This window comes from Dermochelys coriacea, chromosome 1, assembly GCF_009764565.3.
Source record: "Dermochelys coriacea isolate rDerCor1 chromosome 1, rDerCor1.pri.v4, whole genome shotgun sequence".
NCBI classification, from domain to species: domain Eukaryota; kingdom Metazoa; phylum Chordata; order Testudines; family Dermochelyidae; genus Dermochelys; species Dermochelys coriacea.
Window position 1 is genome coordinate 283,331,283 of NC_050068.2, and position 18,122 is coordinate 283,349,404.

Genomic DNA, 18,122 nt, shown 5'->3' on the forward strand with positions numbered 1-18,122 from the left:
ATTGCTTTTGAGAACCTATCAATTTTGAATTATCAGAGAGTGTGCAGAAATTGAAGTATACACCTTGGTTTTCTGCTTTATTATTGCAGACTTGAAAAAAAATAGTGTCTTGTCATCTAAAATGTCTGAATTCCTTAATCTGTACTTTGATTTGTAACTCTACTATTCTTACACTAGGATCTACACCTACTCATCTTAGACCTGAACTAATTTTTTAGAGAGCCCTTTTGGTGCTTTTTCTTGGCACTGTCTCTTATATACGTCAACAAAGTTATTTCAGATTCTTTCACAGGCTCTACAGAACTGATGTGTTGATAACCACATTGTGAGAACTATTTCCTGTAGGAAGCGTGTTTGTAGTGCTATCATGACTCTCCAGATCTTCAAGTATAAACCTATTTTGGTAGCTTTAGCTGCATTTCCACCGTCGGTGTAATTTCAGTACAAATGAACTGTTTCTTAATTAATCTCCAGCTTCTTTCAGAATGCAGGTATGGATGGTAAACTCTTTTGCAGCACTAGTCATTGAAGACAAATGTGACTATGCTGTTTTAAAGGGGTTCTTGGTTTAGTATTGTAAATTGGGATCAATGTTGAGTAATATTTTTCACTAAGAAATGCTTACTCCATGTACTGTGCCTTGAAGGTTGTACTCTGTTGGTTTTGTAGGCTAACAGGTATAGCAGGAGACCACAAAGCTCAACACTCCTAGTCAGATGTCAGACTAGCAGCCGTGTTAGTCTGTATTTGCAAAAAGAAAAGGAGTACTTGTGGCACCTTAGAGACTAACAAATTTATTTGAGCATAAGCTTTCGTGAGCTACAGCTCACATCCACCAAATGCATCCGATGAAGTGAACTGTAGCTCACGAAAGCTTATGCTCAAATAAATTTGTTAGTCTCTAAGGTGCCACAAGTACTCCTTTTCTTCTAGTCAGATGTGTAATGGTATATTCTGAAATAATTAACTGATTTAGGACAATGTTAAGATTTTTTTTATATATATTACACACTGCAAGCTTCCAAGTGTTTTTGAAGATTTACACACTTTTTTTGCATGCATGCATTTTTGTACATAGGGATCACTGCATCCACAACCAAAGTGTAGCCACCCCCAGACTGAAACCTGAGGACTGTTAAAAATGCCCAGCACCACTACACAAAATAGGCCAGGAAGGACTTTGGGTGAAGCTTACCTGAACTGAAACTTGATAGGATGTTGTGGGTGATGCTCATTCTCCTGCAAAAGGGATTGATATTTTAGACCAGTAGTTCTCTGGGGCCCACTGGTGGGCCACGAGCAGGTTTCAGGGGGTCCTCCAAGCATGGCTGGCATTAGACTTGCTGGGGCCCAGGGCAGAAAGTCAAAGTCCCACCACCTGGGGCTGAAGCAGAAACTTGAGCAACTTAGCTTCACAGGGCCGCGTATGGTGTGGCACCCCAGGCAATTGCCCTGCTTGCTACTCCGTAACGCTGGCCCTGGCTTTTATATGCAGAAGAACAGTTATTGTGGCACAGACAGGAATTTTTATAGAGTGGAGGGTGGGGGCTCAGAAGAAAAAGATTGAGAACCCCTGATTTAGATCACAGGTGTTAAGATCTTAGGACTTCAACATTTGAAAGTTTATACTTCCAGCAGTACGCTATTCAACACCATACTGAGGCACATGGTCCCTATGGATTACCAGGGTGCGTTTTCTTAAGACTGTGTGTCATCAACAGGATTTTTCCCCGATAATTCCTATCAAACAACTGATTTGGTGGAGATCCTGTTTCGCTACAATAATGAGACAAGACTAGATTTCAGCTGGACTGTTTAGTTGTTTAGTTGCAACAAACTTGCATTATTGCAATCAGAATTTTTAGGTTTGCATGAACATTTTTCTTTCTTACATAATGTAACAGTACAACAAAGAGCAATAGTATCTATCAATGGAAAATTAGTGAATTCAGAATTTAAGCCAATTGAGCAATGTGGTTTGTATAAATGTCACTGGTATTAGACTTTATTTAATGTTTATATTTCCATAGTGCTCAAGTGTACCATTGTGCTAGATGCTGTCCAGATTCATGTCAAGATATAATCTATGCCCCAAAGAGTCTGCAGTCTGAAGGAAACTGACCTACAGGGGAGGGGAGAACAAAAAAGAGAGAGAGTACAACAAATCCACCCAACACAATTTTTATGCACAAGCTTCTAAAATTATAAACTGACTGCCAACTATTCCCAGCTGTCTCTCAACCTAGCTCTTCTTAACTAAGGAGTAGGGGGGCGTGAAAGGTGGTATAACATCCTAAATCATTAAGAATATGTGCAGGGTCATAAAATCAGGTCTTGTCAGAATAAGTAAATTGCCTAGTAAAAATATAGTGTATTGCTTTTTGTGTCTAAGGTACACGTGTTAATGATGTGAAATTGCAATCTGTGCTTTTAGAAACCAAATAATTTCTACATAACAAAATCTTGGGTGATGTCACTATGCAGTATTATTTTGTTAGCCTTTATCTTGCTGAGACCTTATTTCATCAGCAACAGTTTGGTGCACCCATTCTTCATTGCTTGTATGTTTTGAAGACTAAAAACAATAAACAGACTCCTTAAAATGCAAAGGAGGCGTTCTAGGGTTGAAATTTATATGCAGGGCTCTATGTGTAATGTGATTATGCAGCTGCCAAATTTCTCTTTTTCTTGCAAAATTATGCTATAAAATCCTAAGGTTTCATTTAGCCCAAGTCTATAGCCCTTACAGTTGTGAAGGCAACCCAGCAGTGCAGAGTGTAAACCAAATAGCTTGGAACGGTAGTTCTGGGTATTGTGAACAGAGCTACTTATCTCCATTGGATACTGGCTCCAAATCCTAACCCAGGATACTTTAAATGTTGACATTGCTTCTCTGATCTTGGCAGAAACGTCAGGCTAATACTTCACCATTGTTGGATGTAAGCTAGTTGCAGTCAGGATCTTGCTGTGTGGCGAATGAAGAATTCTCTATCTTGTTTTGCATAGGAGTGGAACAAGTGGTACATCGCTTCTCCCCACGGTTCCAAATTCCCAGAAAACAAAACCACTACCTACATCTTTCTGGCTGTCCAAAGCCCCATCTGCTAAAACCTCAGTCTTCCCACTTAGAGCTTCTGCAATGCTGTTATGTATTTTAATACAGAAATGACAATTGGGGTGCGGTGGGGTAGGATAGTGTGAAATGAAATTAAACTTAAATTTAATATTAACAAGAAAAACTACATATTGCACCATACTGGAAAGGAGCAGCAGCAGTGGGAGAGGACCTGTGGGAACAGTGTCACCTAATGCAGAGGTCACTGATGCACACAATACAGGTCTAAATTACATTAAGTCAATATATATATCTGCCAGTCCCACAGTTTCTTATTACATCATAGTAACTGGAGGGAAATTGGAGAGTCCAGCTGTAACCGAGATATATTGAGCTCCTGACCAAATAGTCACAACTAACTGCAGCAGTTTTCAGTTTAATAGTTTTCAGAATAATGGTTGAGCCTTTTTGGAGTCTGAGAATGCAAATTTTACTTATACAAGAAATAATTCAAATGTTCCTGATATATAAAAAAAGTTTGTTATTTAGGTTAATAGTTAGTATTTAATAGTCCCTTCCATAAGGACCTCACTGTCATTGTGATTAGCAAGTAAGCCATCCCCAAAAAAGTACTGAAAATGCTGGTTTACCTTGTGTGCCTTTTAGGTTGGTCAAAATACCTGCCAATTTCCTTTAAGAATAGCTTATTAAATGTAATGCTTTTCAATAAAGTGTAAATTCATTCTAGCTTCATTGGAGAGCAGAGCTCTAAATATAGAAATTTGCTTGTGTTGAACTATTCCTTCCCTTAACTACCATCTTCAGTGTGACTATCAGCGCACCTTAAGTGATGGTTTCTTCTAACATGAAGGAAGGGTGTATGCAATATAAATACAATGAGTATTTGTTTCAATTGTACTATCATGGTTACAGGACTGGTTGCACGTATCCCTTTTCTGGTCCTTCAGATGTTACAGATCATGCCTTTACTTATCGTGGTGGGATTTTGCAATTCGCTCACTCTAGAAAAACAATGAGGAGACTGGTGGCACCTTAAAGATAACAGATTTATTTGGGCATAAGCTTTCGTGGGTTAAAAATCCACTTCTTCAGACACATTAAATGAAAATTACAGATGCAGGTATAAATATACTGACCTGTTAGTGTTTAAGGTGCCACCGGACTCCTCACTGTTTTTGTGGATACAGACCAACATGGCTACTCCTCTGATACTTCTCACTCTAGACCAGGGGTTCTCAAACTGGAGGTCCGGACCCCTCAGGGGGTCATGAGATCATTACATGGGGGGTCGCGAGCTGTCAACCTACACCCCAAACCCCACTTGCCTCCAGCATTTATAGTGGTGTTAAATATATTAAACAATGTGTTTAATTTATTAGGGGGTCACACTCAGAGGCTTGCAATGTAAAAGGGGTCACCAATACAAAAGTTTGAGTTCCACTGCTCTAGACTGATCCCTAGGCTACAACTGTTCTCACCAGAGGGTGTAACCTTTAAGAAGACAATCTTCTTAAAACATAACTATTGGGGTAATAGCAAAGCTTTTAGAGAGGATATTAAGAATCTGTGTGTGTCCCTTATCTAAAGGCTTATCCCCCGCTGGTTGTCCTTGGCAGGCCTAATTTCTTCAGACATCTCCAACAGGCTTCCGATGTCTCAGCCTGGTGCTCCAAAACACCTACATCATTCTCTTGCAAGAGGGTCCCTTTTTAAAACTGAGAACACTCTCTTTTTTTGTTCTTTTCCATTCCCGGGCTTTGGCCATTCTGGTCAAAAACCAGTTGTGTAGGTTGGCAGAACCAGAATAAAATCATCAAAGCTAATAGATGTGGCATTGTCCCTTAACAATTCTGAAGTGTTTGAGAAGTGGCTATCCTGAGCCATTATTTTCCTTCCTGCCTGCTTTTCCCAACAGCCTCCTATTAAATGTATATAGTCATACAATTAACACCTCAATTGCCAGGCCAAAATACAGTATACATAAATTACAAAGCAGCTCAAAATCAATGACATATCCACAGAGTATGAACAAATTTTATTTAAAATATACAAAGATATTCTTGAGACAGAAAATCTTGGATCTCTCTTCCTTGCACTTCCACAGACTTGCTGTATGTGACATTGGCCAAGGCACTTAACCTGTGTCTCTCTGTAGAATGTATATTTATATATTTTACCTGGTGACTGAGGTTTAAATCATTTAACTTTGTAAAATATTTTGAGCTGCTTGGGGGAAAAAACAATTACATTATATTTTTAAATATGCAGCATTGTTGTACCATGATGGTCCTAAGATATTAGAGAGATAAGGTAGGTCAGGTAGTGTCTTTTACTGGACCAGCTTCTGTGGGTGAGGGAGACAAGCTTTTTGAAGTTACACAAAGCTCTTCTTAAGGTCTGGGAAACATATTTTTAAACCAAATCCTACAGAAGACCTCCTGTGGACCCAAAATAAGTGGTGGGTGCAAAATTTGAAAGCGTCAAATTTTTATTTTTTATATAACAGTGGCCTGCTATGTGAGACCACTGTTGGACCAAGCAGCATTTTTGAAAGGTAAAGAAAATAGTTGATGTGCTATACCATCAGGGAGTTCTGATGACATTTCAGTAAGTTTGAGTGAAATCAGAATCCCTTCATTGTTTTCATTACCTTATCCATCTCAGTAAATGTAGACTGCCCTCCCTTTTCTCCAAGGAACTCTGAGTGGAATTTTCCCGCTGGTAATCAAAAGAATCTCTCTTGAAATATCTACTGCTGTCACAGGTAACTCCAAAGAGGACTGTAATAGGTTGCCAGCTCTCATTGTTGTCTCTGGTCTTGCTATACCTGATTATGTGACAAGCTGTTTATATGAATATATTGTTCTCATGGTTGTGGAGTAAAGCTTGAAAATGTGACCCAACTGCACCCTAAAGATAGAAAAGCCAGAGGCAAATGATTCAAAATACATTTTTTTAAAATCTCATGACTCTTAAGCAAATCTCATGATTTGGCCGTGTAGGTTGTGACTTAGAATTTTTGAATGTTCTGTGGTTTGCCATACTATGTAACTGAAAGACTAGAAGAAGAAACTTTTACGGTATTTTCAGTTTGTTGACTGTGCGCATTTGACAACACTTAGTGTATACGCACTTGTATTGTTTGTTGGTCAGTTTCTGGCCTTTCTTCCTACATCAAAATCCTGAGGGGCAGTGGAGGGAAGAGGATATGCTATCGCAGGCCTAGCTGCCTCTGCTCCCCAGATTTCCCATGATCCTTGGGAAGTCTGGGCTTTTTCTGCTTTCTGGGACCCAAGGAGGAGTCTCCAAAGGTCTACAGAAGAGCTCTTCCCTACAACTTTCCCCAACACACACCCTACCTATATCAGTTGCCTGGGACCCACGGAGTAGCTACAGACAGACAGGGCAGTGGGCAGCTAAGAAGTGTGTTTCAGTCCCAGGGATGCCTTTGCGGATCTCAGGGAGCAGATAAAGTTGGTGGGAGTTGGAGAATTTACTGCTGCTACTGTTAGTGCCACTATAGAGGAAGAGGCATGGAAGATGGGTGCACAGAGAAGAGGATGAGAACATAAATATTATGCTCTGAAGTCTGATCACACTCTCACTGAAAAACACGTATAAAGATAATCTAGGAAGCACAAAAACCTGTCTAAAGTTTTGCTTTAAAATGAAAACGGTACATTCTGAGTCAGACATCCACTGTTGTTGGATAATTAAATATTTTAACAAATTTAACAAATTTATGAATATGAAAAGACTGCTTTGAACATGTATATAATCTGGAAAATTGATCATTTTTTGTATCACTTTAAACATTTTAGTAAATTAAATATCTTCAGATAGCTTAGTACTGATGAATAACACAATAACAGCCTAAAGTGGTAGCTGGAGATGGGGATAAAAATGGTAAAGAACAAAATTGTTTTCATGTTTTTAAGGAGTTGTTGGGGGAAAATGGCAATTCATTTTTCAAAAATGAATTTTTGGTATTTTGTTAATCTGAATGCCCTGTACGCTGTGTATGAGAGCGAGCTTTGGAACATATGTAACTTCTGGAACTGAAGCTGCTGAAAGATACTTCATTTGTCAATGAATTTGTTTTTCATGCCAAGTAACTTAAGATGAGTTTTTACTTTTATTTGTTAATTTTTTAAAAATAATTGTTTGCCTTCTGCACCACCTTGAGTTGACTCCTTGTGACCTTTCTGTGTGTGGTGGGAAATATGAGCAGTGTGTCTTTTAAAGGAAAAGTTTTTAGCCAAGTACTATGTATAGATTTTCAATACTTCAAACAATAACGTCAAAACATAAAGCTGCCACACTGTCTTGAGTAATCAACTATATGGCACGTCACTACACCACTTTTGTAAGATCATCCTCAATCCTGTGATCCTCTAATAAAGAACATTAGTCTTGCAATTTCTAACCACAATAGAAGATATCCGAGTGCAATGGCAACAGTAACCCCTTCCTTCATTACTTTTAAAATTTTTTCTGATTAAATATTGTGTTGGATTTATTAAAATAAATGTTAGTTTTGTACATGATTCCTATAGGAATTTTAACTAATGCATACGGTAGTTATACAACTTTAAAACAAAAAAACTTTATGGAATGTTCTGATACTGCCAAACAGTTGTTCATGGTGGAATTTCTGTTCTGGTGTATAGACTTACTGATACTGTCTCAAATTATGTGATCTTGTACGCTATCTCTCTCCCTCATACCTGGCCTCAATTTGTTGTGTACATTAAACAGTGAATGGGGGACCAGAGCAGTGTTCCCTCTAATTTTTTCCACCCATGTGCGGAATGAATTTTGTTATGTGCTCCAATATGGCAGTGATGTGTGACACATCACCTCCATATTGGTGCACATAACAAAATTCATGTTGTGGCTGAGGGGTTTGGAGTGTGGGAGGGGGCTCAGGGTTGGGGCAGAGGGTTGGGATGTAGGGGTGCAAAGGCTCCGGTAGGGGGTGTGGGCTGTAGGGTGGGGCCAGGGATGAGGGGCTCAGGGGTGGGGGAGAGGGTTGGGTGCAGAGGTGTGTGGGCTGCATCTGGGGGTGCTGGCTCTGGGGTGAAGCTAGGGATGAGGGGTTTGGGGTGCAGGAGGGTGCTCTGGGGCTTTCTCTCTCCCTGCAGCAGCAGCAGCAGCAGCAGCAGAAGCAGCAGCATCTGGGCTGGAGGGGAGAGGTGCTTCCCCGTGCTGTGGCAGCTCTGGGCCTGGGGCTGCAGGATAGGCGCCTCTTCCTTGGCGGAAGCAGGTGCATGCCGGGGATGGGTTCGGTCTGGAGAAGGGTCGCCTGGGGCAGAGCTGCACCTGGGATCAGGCCAGGTCGGGCCGCAGCAGATTGGGGCTGGTGGAGGGGCACACCGGCTGCGCCAGGTTGGGGGCTGGGCTAGGTTGGGGCTGATGAGGATTGCCTCTTCCCTGGCAGGTCACTGGCTGTGGCAGGTCGCCAGGTGGGTTCCCTGAGCGCTTGCGTGGTACTAAATAGGCTGCTGTGTGGCTGCATGGTCGCACAGCTTACAGGGAACTTAGGTCCGGAGCAATTCATATCTGTTTTTGAGGGTTTTATAGTGTGGTGTGAACAAGCGTGGTATCGTAGCACCCTATCCTTGTTCCATACAAAACATTGCATCATGTATAGGGAATAAGGCAGTGGTCCTGAGGAAGGGGTGGAATGATCCTGTGTGTCTTTTGACTGGAAGCTAAAAAATACAGATCCAGTCCCCAGCTCGTCCAAAAATGGCACCATAAATATCAAAGTTGCTTAGTCTCTGTGCCTCAGTTTTGTTTAGACTACTACTTAAAGAGAGATCTTAAAAATTCATAAAAATTTCTGACTAAATTGAGTGCTACAGAAAAGCTTGTAAAAGAAAACCATTCCTTGTTCAATGTAGGGTTTGGATGTTGTTCAGTATTTGAGGCCTGGAGCTACACATTGAACTAAGAGGATGTAAAAAGATACAGAGGAATCTGCTTTTTGCTTACTGACTGTTGTTAATTCACTGGCCTTTGTCAGCTCTATGCCTTGAATTGCCTGGGATCCTGTGGGGAAAATGATGTTATATTTTAAGACTATCACAATGCATATGGAAAATAGGCATGATAATTTAACATGATCATTTTTTGAGTTTCGGATGCTTCACTTTGCAACCTTAATTTTCCTTTAATGTAGGCCCTTTGTACAGATCGTATGTGGAAACTTTGAGGACATATGATATAAATGGCATATGGTAGCAGTTAAGTCATTATTTTTGTTGAACACTGCTCTAGTGTATTATTGTTAAAGAACACTAGGAATATCTGGTTGCAGTGTTAATTAATTTCAGCCACTGATGATTGATTTGTTCTCTTCCAGGTTATGCAGGTTTGCAGCATGGAGGAACTCTAATTGAAAGAAATACTGAGACAAGGCCTCTTTCAACATGGAGACTGTTTTATTTGAAGGGGAACCCGACAGAACTTCGGTGAGTAACATCAAGGTGATTGAACGTATTCAAACTAAATTAATGTTTAGGGTTTTTTAGGATCATTGACCTTGAGTTTGTATCTTAAATTGCCGGTACTTTTTTGTTAATGTGTGATAAAAGTAACTTTTATATCATATCAGCAGGGGTGAAATGTACCAACACTTGTTAAGCAGGGCCTGCCTGATAACCTGGTAGTAGTACTTTTCACTACCATGGAAGAAATGTTTGATTCCTGGACTTGGTACTCACTGTTAGGGGGAGGTAAGGTAGTAGAGGGCATTCCTGTCAGTCTTGCTGATCAGCATATGGGCAGGGCAGACTAGCTTTCTTTTTCCAGTCAGTGATTGGTAACTGACGTGCTGCTTCATGAGATAAGGGGTAGGAGGAATGGTAGGGATTCCCAGGACTTTTTCAAGGACAATGAGTACTTTCAATGGAGGATTGTAAGCTCTCTGGGGCAGGGACCATGTCAACTTCCATACTGCACCTAGGATTGTGGGGCCCTAATACTGGTGGTGGTCTATAGGTGCTACCATATTTAAACAACTATGTTAACATACTAAGTAAAATAGTGACAGGTTTCAGGGTAGCAGCCATGTTAGTCTGTATCCGCAAAAAGAAAAGGAGTACTTGTGGCACCTTAGAGACTAACCAATTTATTTGAGCATAAGCTTTCGTGAGCTACAGCTCACTTCATGCATCTGATGAAGTGAGCTGTAGCTCACGAAAGCTTATGCTCAAATAAATTGGTTAGTCTCTAAGGTGCCACAAGTACTCCTTTTCTTTTTAAGTAAAAATAGTGAAGATGATGAACTGCTGAAGCCTTTATATATGAGCAGGCTTAGAAGAACTAGATTTTTACTGGTAAATGTTGAACATAGATTTCGTCATACAAACACTAACAGACAAAAAATATTTCCATTGCTGCTGATAAATGTACAGATAGGCAAAGTAAGAAAAATGCTCTTTGAGACATCAGAATTTGATTTACAGATATTTACTTTGTATATTTTGACAAGTGACGATAATTTGAATTTTTAAAAGTTTTATAAAACTTTAAATTTTTTGAATGTTAACATCTGCTATCATTAAATGATCATCTTACACCCCCGTGGCTGAAAATTGAAATAGATAAAAATCAGAAAAATGCTGAACCCATAATTTTGTGCTACTGTGAAAACTTAAATCAATAAAAATAACTTAAAATATTATCGTTTAAGATTACGGAAAAAAAATCATCCAAGCTTATTTGTGAGGTTTTGATGACACAAGATGCACTAATGTTTTTTTTGGGGGGGGCAGGGGTGTTTATTATATTGAGGGGAAAGATATAGCTTTTGATCTTCTTCCCTCCACATGGACAGTTATTTAAAAGATTGTCATTTACTTGGTAAAGAGTCCAATACTAAATGAATTTTCATGAGGGGCCTGTTACATACAGTGTGGTCTAGTGGGATATGACTTTTTTCTTCTGAAATCATTTTCTGAGCTAATCACCTCCCTTCAAAAACAAAGCAAAACTCACTTAGAATTTTTCCTTTCTTTAATGAGAATAAAGGAATGCTTAAATTAATTCAAGAATTTTTTTTTGACTTGCATGATAAAACTTTTTGGTCACCAATAAAAGCGCAAAAAAAATCTTACGGCAGTATTTGGGCCATAAAAATAAGTAATCTAAAGCAGCTGTTTTACCAGGACACAATCAATAATATGGAAAATGTGCTTCTATCTGGAGATGAGTATAAAGTGAGCTACGTTACAGCCTACAACAATGTTGGATCTCTCTTTGCTCATTCAGAATTACGAGGAGTCTGGTGGCAGCTTAAAGACTAACGTATTTATTTGGGCATAAGCTTTGTGGGTAAGAAACCCACTTCTTCAGATGCATGTGGATACAGACTAACACGGCTACCCCTCTGATACCTGACATCATTCAGAATTGAACTTTTCCATGGGAGAGGGTACTCTCCTTTCCATGCCCTTTGTTCACGCCTTGTCCGTCAGATGTCAACCACAATATAGGGCCTGTCTGAAGAAACTCCCTGCTCCTCCAAAATTATGTCCTGTGGTCATGGTACCTTATTTGCAATGATGTGAATCCTGCACCTTTCCTCTGTTATCAACATTTAGCAAAAATAGAGATAAGGTAAATTGGAAGGCAATGCAGCCAAATTCAAGTGTGTGGTAGTGGACCTCCTTGGCATGCTTTAAAAATGAGATCTATAGAATAGGTTTTTCTAAGTTCATTAAGGCTATGTATGCAACTAAATGGAAGGATTAACAAAAATAAATCTGCAACTAGGGTTTTTGATTTCAAAAGGGCTGACTTTCAAAAATTAAGGAAATTAGTTAGGGAAGTGGATTGGACTGAAGAACTTATGGATCTAAAGGTAGAGGAGGCCTGGGATTACTTTAAATCAAAACTGCAGAAGCTATCGGAAGCCTGTATCCCAAGAAAGGGGAAAAAATTCATAGGAAGGAGTTGTAGACCAAGCTGGATGAGCAAGCATCTTAGAGAGGTGATTAAGAAGAAGCAGAAAGCATACAGGGAGTGGAAGATGGGAGGGATCAGCAAGGAAAGCTACCTAATTGAGGTCAGAAGATGTAGGGATAAAGTGAGAGGCTAAAAGTCGAGTAGAGTTGGACCTTGCAAAGGGAATTAAAACCAATAGTAAAAGGTTCTATAGCCATATAAATAAGAAGAAAACTAAGAAGGAAGAAGTGGGGCCGCTTAACACTGAGGATGGAGTGGAGGTTAAAGATAATGTAGGCATGGCCCAATATCTAAACAAATACTTTGCCTCAGTCTTGAATAAGGCTAAAGAGGATCTTGGGGATAATGGTAGCATGACAAATGGGAAGGAGGATATAGAGGTAGATATTACCATATCGGAGGTAGAAGCAAAACTGAAACAGCTTAATGGGACTAAATCGGGGAGCCCAGATAATCTTCATTCAAGAATATTAAAGGAATTGGCACCTGAAATTGCAAGCCCATTAGCAAGAATTTTTAATGAATCTGTAAACTCAGGAATAGTACCGAATGATTGGAGAATTGCTAATATAGTTCCTATTTTTAAGAAAGGGAAAAAAAGTGATCCGGGTAACTACAGGCCAGTTAGTTTGACATCTGTAGTATGCAAGGTCCTGGAAAAAATTTTGAAGGAGAAATTAGTTAAGGACATTGAAGTCAATGGTAAATGGGACAAAATACAACATGGTTTTACAAAAAGTAGATCGTGCCAAACCAACGTAATCTCTTTTTTTGAAAAAGTAACAGATTTTTTAGATAAAGGAAATGCAGTGGATCTAATTTACCTAGATTTCAGTAAGGCATTTGATACCGTGCCACATGGGGAATTATTAGTTAAATTGGAGAAGATGGGGATCAATATGAACATCAAAAGGTGGATAAGGAATTGGTTAAAGGGGAGACTGCAACGGGTCCTACTGAAAGGCGAACTGTCAGGTTGGAGGGAGGTTACCAGTGGAGTTCCTCAGGGATCGGTTTTGGGACCAATCTTATTTAATCTTTTTATTACTGACCTTGGCACAAAAAGTGGGAGTGTGCTAATAAAGTTTGCAGATGATACAAAGCTGGGAGGTATTGCCAATTCGGAGAAGGATTGGGATATTATACAGGAGGATCTGGATGACCTTGTAAACTGCAGTAATAGTAATAGGATGAAATTTAATAGTGAGAAGTGTAAGGTTATGCATTTAGGGATTAATAACAAGAATTTTAGTTATAAATTGGGGACGAATCAATTAGAAGTAACAGAAGAGGAGAAGAAGTATTGGAGTATTGGTTGATCATAGGATGACTATGAGCTGCCAATGTGATATGGCTGTGAAAAAAGCTAATGCGGTTTTGGGATGCATCAGGAGAGGCATTTCCAGTAGGGATAAGGAGGTTTTAGTACCGTTATACAAGGCACTGGTGAGACCTCACCTAGAATACTGTGTGCAGTTCTGGTCTCCCATGTTTAAAAAGGTTTACTAGGATGATCCGAGGAATGGAAAACTTGTCTTATGAAAGGAGACTTAAGGAGCTTGGCTTGTTTAGCCTAACTAAAAGAAGGTTGAGGGGAGATATGATTTCTCTCTATAAATATATCAGAGGGATAAATATAGGAGAGGGAGAGGAATTATTTCAGCTCAGCACCAATGTGGACACAAGAACAACTGGGTATAAACTGGCCACCAGGAAGTTTAGACTTGAAATCAGACGAAGGTTTTTAACCATCAGAGGAGTGAAGTTTTGGAATAACCTTCCAAGGGAAGCAGTGGGGGCAAAAGATCTATCTGGCTTTAAGATTCTACTCGATAAGTTTATGGAGGAGATGGTATGATGGGATAATGGGATTTTGGTAAGTAATTGATCTTTAAATATTCAGGGTAAATAGGCCAAATCCCCTGAGATGGGATATTAGATGGATGGGATCTGAGTTACCCAGGAAAGAATTTTCTGTAGTATGTGGCTGGTGAATCTTGCCCATATGCTCAGGGTTTAGCTGATTGCCATATTTGGGGTCGGGAAGGAATTTTCCTCCAGGGCAGATTGGAGAGGCCCTGGAGGTTTTTCGCCTTCCTCTGTAGCATGGGGCATGGTTGACTTGAGGGAGGCTTCTCTGCTCCTTGAAGTCTTTAAACCATGATTTAAGGACTTCAATAGCTCAGACATGGGTGAGGTTTTTCAAAGGAGTGGGTGGGTGAGATTCTGTGGCCTGCGCTGTGCAGGAGGTCGGACTAGATGATCAGAATGGTCCCTTCTGACCTTAGTATCTATGAATCTATACACTATCCTGCAGTTTGGACTGTGGGGGGGAGGGGAGTGTGAAGAGCACTGCGCACGGAAGTGCTGCACTGTAATTCCCCCAGGTGGACGCTGGTTTGCGTTAATGTAGTCCTGTTTGAATAGAACTACATTAATGTGAACTAGGAACCTTTTAGCTCGTGCCCACTCGGATCACATGGGAGAATTACAGTGCAGCACTTTGGTGCGTACGGTTATTCACACTCCCAATGTCTGAACTGCAGGGCAGAGTAGACAAGCCCTAAATCTAAAATGTTGTGAATTCTCCTCCAGAACTGATGTTAATGTTAACATATTTTATTTAGTGTTAAGTACTTTTTTCCACTGTTCAGCATTGCTTGCCAGATTAATACTTACAATAGCGATTAAGTTTGACAAATGTTTACCTTGATTATAGGTGGAATATGAAGTATCATTTTCATGTTTCTATTTTTTACCACAGCTATTGTGTTAGAAGTGTTTTTCAAACTGTCAGCACAATTAAAAGTTTCTCTTTTGGGGCCAAAACCTTATCTAAGTACAGTATCTAATTTCTTAGACTACTATACATTTTAGTTTAACATTGCCTGAAACTTTTGATTTGCTTAAAGTATTTGAAAATCAATACAGAAATATTACTACTGTATTTAGGATCAGTACAATATTTCATTTCCTTCTTAGTTTTGAAAATCCTTTGTGCACAAATACCCAACATCTTACAGGTTTTGTATTTTTGAAAGCTCTCTTTCCAGAGGAGTATGAATAGGACTGCCAACCCTCCTGGATTGGCTGGGAGTCTCCCGGAACTGGGCTCAATCTAAGATATTTTAGGCTGCTAAAAGTCTGGTGGCGCACTGGGGCTAAGGCAAGCTCCCTATGTGCCGTGGCGCTCTGCATGGTTCCCAGAAGTGACTGGCATGTCCAGTTAGGAACAGGGGCGTCCAGGGGATCTCTGTGCATTGCCCCTGCCCCGAGTGCCAATTCCACAGCTCCCATTGGCTGGGAACTGTGGCCAATGGGAGCTGTGGGGGCAGTGCCTGTAGGCAGGGGCAGCATGCGGAGCTGACAGGCTGCCTCTGAGCCTAGGAGCTGGACGAGCTGACTGCTTCGCAGAAGCCGCCCGTGGTAAGTGTAGCCTGGCCAGAGCCCGCCCCGCACACCTTCCTGCACACACCCCAATCTCCTGCCCCAGCCCTGATCCCCTTCCCTCACACAAACTCCCTCCCAGAGCCCGCATCCCAAACTCCCTCCTGCACCCCAACCTGACCCAGCTCTGAGCCCTCTCCCAGAGCCGACACCCTAACTCCCTGCCCCAGGCTCAGCCTGGAGCCCCCTCCTACACTCCAAACTCCTTGGCCCCACCCCCTAGCCCAGAGTTGCACCCCCTCAGCATCTCAATACCCTGCCCTAGCCCGGTGAAAGTGAATGAGGGTGGGAGAGAGCGACTGAAGGAGGGAGGGAGGCGTGGGGCAGGTGCGGGGCAATGATTTTTGGGTTTGTGTGATTAGACAGTATGAATAATATGACAAGCAAGTGTGGATAGCCTAAACTTGAATTTATCCCCTAGAGCCCCAAAAGAGAGGAAACTTGCTGAAGTATACAGGATCACTGTGTAATATTGAAGGGTTTGAGTAGTGGGAGCCAGAAGTAATAAGGGCTTTTAAAAAAAAAAATTCCTTCACTTAATCTTCTGTGCTGTGACCTGGTTGCTTTTGTTCTAGTACTGGGGGAAATAAATTATGACTTAAATTTTCTGTTGCCTGAGTCACATAATACTCTATTTCCCTTCTTCAGACTGGAGAGAATTCTGCCTCTATACAGAATCCCTGGACTGCCCTGGTGCTCTAAATTGTAAGAGGTGATACAGGCTGAACTTCTGAGCTTTTCATAGGTGTTTGTAGATTTCTGTGACTTTCATATTTTCTGAAATCTGTGGGTTACTCACAGGATCCAAGCTCAGGCTGGCCTTCAATTGATGCATGTATTGACTAGGATTCTGTTCATTCACATTGGGATGTATAATCTAGAGCAGATGTTCCCAAATTGGAGTCAATGGGCTGCTTACTGGATGGTTTACATTGTGCTGGCTATTCTTATTTAAGCTGAGAAGAACAGGAGGCGGGGGATACAATCATATAAGAACATAAAAATGCAGTGTGATTCCTTTTCTTCAAAAGATGAGCCATTATTGGAGTAAACATGACAAAAAAAATATTGCCTAATATTACTTTCCCACCTAAGCAATAGCTGTAGTTACCACATTGGAAAGTGATCAGTGTGATCACAAATGTGAGTGGGAAAGTAGCTCATGACTCAATTTCTTTTAATATTTAGTGTATACTGTGAGCATTTGAACTCTCCAGCTCTACAGTTCGTGCCCTCCCCTCTGCTGGTGAGGGAGGAGATCTTGGAGTAGGACTGGTGGCAGGATTGCACTCATGCTACAGCTCTGCTGTTGGTCCGTAGGAGAAGACATCTCATGTCATCCACCTAGACTCAATTGCTGGGTTGGTAGAGAGCAAACAATAGGCTGTCACGCTTTTGTGGCTTTTAGAGTATGGCTTTCTTGTCCAATTAAAGTCAGTGTTTGTTCTGTGCATGCATTTGGAAAATGGGGAAGCTCATAAGAGCTAGTAATTTAGTTAGAAAAAAGCACCTATACTAACTCTCCTAGCTGTTCTGGTGAAGCAGTTCTCAAACTCTCAACTTTAATTCTTGCTTCAGAATAGTTTGGTTGTAGCTTGTGTATTTGGGTGGTGGTATTGAAATGTGTGATCAAGAGGGCACAATAATATCAGTTTTTCATGCGAATCTTGTTTCAGTTTTGGAACCCTTGGAAACTTTTTTTTCCCTTTTGTTTATGTCAAGCTTTGTTCATGGTGCTGCAGAGAAATATCTTTAACTTCTCTTCCTGTAAAATAACTTGGTGCCTCTGGAGTAGAGTTGGGGGTTCTGGGAACTGTTGTCCAAAGCCTGAACTGTGATTTTACGACTCATGAGATGTGGTAACTCCTGTGAGTGAATTGGTTGAGCTTGGTTTTAGAAATGAATTTTAAAAGTAGGAAATGTTAGCATAAAGGGTTTTTTTTTTGTTTGTTTTTTTTTAAAGCACGTCTCAAAAGACATGAGATACACTGGGACTCGGCTGTTGTGCAGCCAACAAAGTTAATATGTTTTAAACATCCTAATCTTTTGTTCTCAATGATGTGTTTTATTTCGCACCTTCTTTTCCCTTTTTGAGGGTGATTTAAATGGATTCTAATCTGAGCATTCTCTAGCTATATTTTGAATGTTTAGATGAAGATTAGGTGGTGGTGCCTTCAGAAGTTGGAATACTGCTCTGCCAAAACTTGCCGATGATCATTAAAATTCAATCAGCTGAAATCCTTCTCAATTCTGAACTTTTTTGTTAGCAGTATTAATAGTAGCACCTGGGGTCCCACATACAGATTGAGGCCCTATTGTGCTAAGCGCTTCACATACACCTAATATGACAATACCTGCCCTGAAAAGCATACAAACTAAACAGATCCAGGGTGTGGAAAAAGGAAGCATTATTCCCATTTTACATACAGAAGAACTGAGGCACAGATGACTTGTTCAGGGTCATCCTTCCTCTTTCTTTCTCTCCTTGAAGTTTTTTTTTCTTGTAGAGCCATAGGTTCATTATTGCAACTATGCAACAACGGCAGCATAATATAATATTCTTCAGGTCACATGCAGATATTGTGTGCTATGTGTAAACTGACCTCTCAGAGTAGGGTTATTGTGT

The 18,122-nt window shown here is 40.5% G+C and overlaps 1 protein-coding gene across 4 annotated transcripts in view; it reads left to right on the top strand.

Moving 5' to 3' along the window:
- The first annotated feature begins 9,437 nt into the window (after positions 1–9,437).
- OSBPL8 (oxysterol binding protein like 8) overlaps positions 9,438–18,122 on the top strand; it is a 151,113-nt gene continuing 142,428 nt past the window's right edge. For 3 of the 4 annotated variants that reach the window (XM_038419056.2, XM_043493035.1, XM_038419083.2), the window contains exon 1: positions 9,438–9,552. In XM_038419056.2, the coding sequence (XP_038274984.1) occupies positions 9,511–9,552 (42 nt within the window). In that variant the 5' untranslated portion in view covers positions 9,438–9,510. The remainder of the gene's footprint in view (positions 9,553–18,122) is intronic. The other variant, XM_043493020.1, reaches the window with a different exon arrangement.